This window comes from Protobothrops mucrosquamatus, unplaced genomic scaffold (genome assembly GCF_001527695.2).
Source record: "Protobothrops mucrosquamatus isolate PMUCROS unplaced genomic scaffold, P.Mucros_1.0 scaffold_19, whole genome shotgun sequence".
Classification (NCBI taxonomy): Eukaryota; Metazoa; Chordata; class Lepidosauria; order Squamata; family Viperidae; genus Protobothrops; species Protobothrops mucrosquamatus.
In genome coordinates this window covers 360678-364293 of record NW_015386095.1, presented here as the reverse complement: position 1 = coordinate 364293, position 3616 = coordinate 360678, and the positions used below count along the sequence as shown (strand labels likewise).

The following is a 3616-nucleotide window of genomic DNA, read 5'->3' as shown; positions in this document are numbered from 1 at the left end:
CAGGGCTGTTGGCATAACTTCATTTTTATGTCAGGTTTAAGCTTTCCACACTTTCGGGTCAATGTCCAACAGATTTAAGCTTTTAAGTCATAATCAACTTTAAAGGAATGGTGATCTGTGAGTGGAAGGTGTTGTCTGAATTAACTAGGGTAAAATACACAGCCATAAAATGAAGGAAGACTCAGGAGCTACAATTAAAAATGTATAGTGCCCCCAGAGTTAAAACATTCTGACAGAAAATACCTAGTAATAAAATATATTGAGTGCATGGGGAGGTGGATGACTGTAGGGATGCAAATTCCATCTCTTTGTGATATATATGTTGTGCAAATATATAGGGGAGAGCATGTGTTGCAATATTACAGTGAACATTTTATTCTTTTGGTGAAACATTTGGATTTGGTCTGCATGAAAAAAGGCATACAGGTGAGATCCACTTTCTTTTTTACTTTCTGTTGGCTAATTCTTCTGAAGAGCTCATAAAAGAAACTGCAATGAGTATAATTTCTGAACATTTACAAAGGTCTTCCACCTCCCCAACTCCACTAGCACTATGGCTGGATAAGTCATTCTTATTTTATTGTATATTTTACTCTACAAATAGTTTTTACCTGATGAATAGGGCAGAAGGAGGTCCATGATTACAGAATCTGCTCCTTTAGTGTAAACATTTATTTCATTTGTAAGAGGGTGTCTGACAACCACTGACATTCTTTTCCGGATGGAGTCAAAGCCCAGGATGTGTAGAACTTCAAAGGTGAGTCTTCCTAGGTGAGGTAGCTCGATTGACACCTGGTCAGGCAGCCTACCAACTAAAGCACACTCATATGCCCTGGATGCATAGACAAGGGCAGCCTCATCAGGGCTCTCAGCTTCATAGCGCAGTTCTCCCTCTTCTGACCCAGTTTCTGAGGTCCAAGTGGCTTGCTGGGAATTGTAACCATTGTTATTCATCTGGGAAGAGTTGGAGAACTTTTCTAGTTTTAATAAAGTGCACTCTGCAGACCCTGGGGAAAGAACACCTGAGCTAGCTCGTTGGCTTGATTTGCTGGTTGCCAGGCTTGAAGAGCTACTACTGTTTGATCCAGAGGTCAGTCGGCTGGGGGTGAATCTCCGAATAAAATCTTCAATTGTCTTTACTGGAGACTTCATTTCAAATCTGATTCTGACCTTCAAGGAAAAAAACCCAATAAGTTGAATGAGGTATTTTTTGTTTGTTTATGACTTGTTGGTTTTAAACAGTGGGCAGAAAAAAATGAAAAACAAATTATAACATATCAAGATTTAAAAGCAACATAACAATAGCTTGCCCTGCACTTCCTTCCTTTCTTAGTGGCTTTTGCACTGAATTAGACAGAAGCCTGAGTGATGTGAAATAAGCCAAACAGATGTGAAATAAATGGCAATATAAAACCATACCATACATTCCCCTTCACATACATAGTAAGTCACAATTGCAATAAGGTTAGAATAAACTACTCTAATGCTGGTTTACTACTCCAAACAGCTATAATTTATTCAACCCCTGATGCTCACCCATCAAACAATACCAAGTACAAGCTATTTTATATCAGATGTGAACCCAACCAACAGAGTGAATGTTTACAAATATTTTCTTCAGTTCAAAAAAGATGATTAACAGTTCATAACTGGGGAACTGGAATAGAACAAAGATTGTTAATCTGTAGTAGCACATACTGATGTAGCTACACACTGATATTCAATCAGAATTTTCAAATATAACCTTGTGTGTGAAAATAAATGGGGAATAACTTCTTGGTCTAACTTTGCTTCACTGGTTTACATTTAACAGATCAGAAGCTGAACCAGATCAATAAAAATAAACCAAAACAAAAATTCTGTAATTGGTTATTCTTTCCCTAATATGTCCTTTGGAATTCATGTTCTTGGGTCCAAATATATACTTACATTTCTAACAACCTTCTTCTTGCAAAAGATTAATAAAACAAACACAAAATAATAATGAAGCAAGAGCTTTTATCAGGATGTATACGGGCTAGAGGAACAATAGGAAATTCATAATTCTGTTGTGATTATAATAGAAAGATTAATAGCTCCCCACATCAGTCTTTCTGTATCTTTCCTTGCTCTATTTATTTTGGATTTGTTTTGAGCCCTTCATGGACTGCAGTTTTACATTCATAATAAAACCAATTGCAAATATAATACATCCCTCTCCTATCTATATAAAATTCTCTTGATGTGGCCTGGAAAAACTTTTGCTTCAAATGTCTCTAGTTTTGAGCATTACAACTTAAAAAGAATATCAACAAAATGAAATGTATTCAGAAGAGGGTAATTAATATGATTGATGCTAGGAAACAGAATTCTAAAAGAAAGAATGAAGGAGCTGAGGCAATATGGAAGCTCTCTTCAAAGAACCAGTGTAGATAATTTCTTTTCTATTGTTCCAGCACTTAGGAATTGAATGTATGTGTTTAAAAATGCAAAAAAATATATTCAGAAGAGTTTCCCCAACATTCAGTCTAAGAATGCAAGCTGCTTGACAGTGGAACAAACTTTCTCTGGAGGTAGGTATTCCTTTGGGTTGACTGAGGATTTTAATTAGAGGTTGTATGATTATCTTTATGGCTTGCAAGCCACTCATAGTTGCCTTATCAGTGAGAGGGGTGAAATATACATTAATTAATTAATTAATTAAATACATTTAATAATAAAACTATCAAGATGGTGGTAGTTTTAGATTTTCTGCATTTACAGCATGCCATGTGAAAATTCTCCCACAGAGAAAAACAAAATAGCAAATACTCTTGAAAAAAAGTCAAAAAGAAACTGGTTCTCCTGTGCAAAACAAATAGGTGGGCCAGGCAGTTTGTTATATAGGGCAGGAAAGAGAAAAAAGTAATGATAAAAATAATTTAATTTTTTTCTATGTATCAGACTTGCTCTTGAAACACCGCATTTACTGGAATATTTTTAATATGGCTTATTCACTTTTCTTCAATAGTGGTTAATTATCAGAACTTCTTGTGAACTTGTCTAATTGGCTCCAGTCCTGCCTGTTGGGTGAAGGTTGATAGAGTGAATTGAATGATTTCTGACATCCTTTTAACTCATCTAATTCTAACTTAAGTTGTTGCGATCAGATTTAATGAGGTGAACAATCTTTTCTGCATGCACTTCAAAGAAGTCCCATGGAAACAATAGGCCATTATAAAAATGTCTGGAAGGCATACGTAGGGTCTAGCTTTACAATTATTTAGGAATAAGTCCAACTAAATTAAGACTTGCTTCCTATTTAGGTTATAGGATCATGCTGCATATATAATCAGTTCCAATAAATGAGATTATTTGTAGCTCAGGATTGAAATGACGGGTTCTTGGTGTTCTCTGAGCTTGGATGTTTTCTTGAAAACATTTCATTACCCAAACTAGATAACATCATCAGTGCTAGTTGTGAATGCTGCTAATATTGAATATTCTTGCTTTGACAAAATATGCAGAACTGTCTGGTATTTTTAGAGTTAATTCAGATGACAAAGAAAGAGGAGGAGAATTATAAGGAAAGCCCGGGAAAAGGAACGGAAGTGAATCTTTGCCCTCCAGGTTTGTTTGTTTGTTTGTTTGTTTGTTT

At 35.5% G+C, this 3616-nt stretch overlaps 1 protein-coding gene across 1 annotated transcript in view; it reads right to left on the bottom strand.

Moving 5' to 3' along the window:
- Window positions 1-3616, bottom strand: part of LOC107300978 (probable phospholipid-transporting ATPase VA) — a 104284-nt gene that overhangs the window by 37943 nt on the left and 62725 nt on the right. Inside the window, exon 10 of the mRNA XM_029287147.1 lies at window positions 612-1170. Coding sequence (XP_029142980.1) covers window positions 612-1170 — 559 coding nt within the window. The remainder of the gene's footprint in view (window positions 1-611; window positions 1171-3616) is intronic.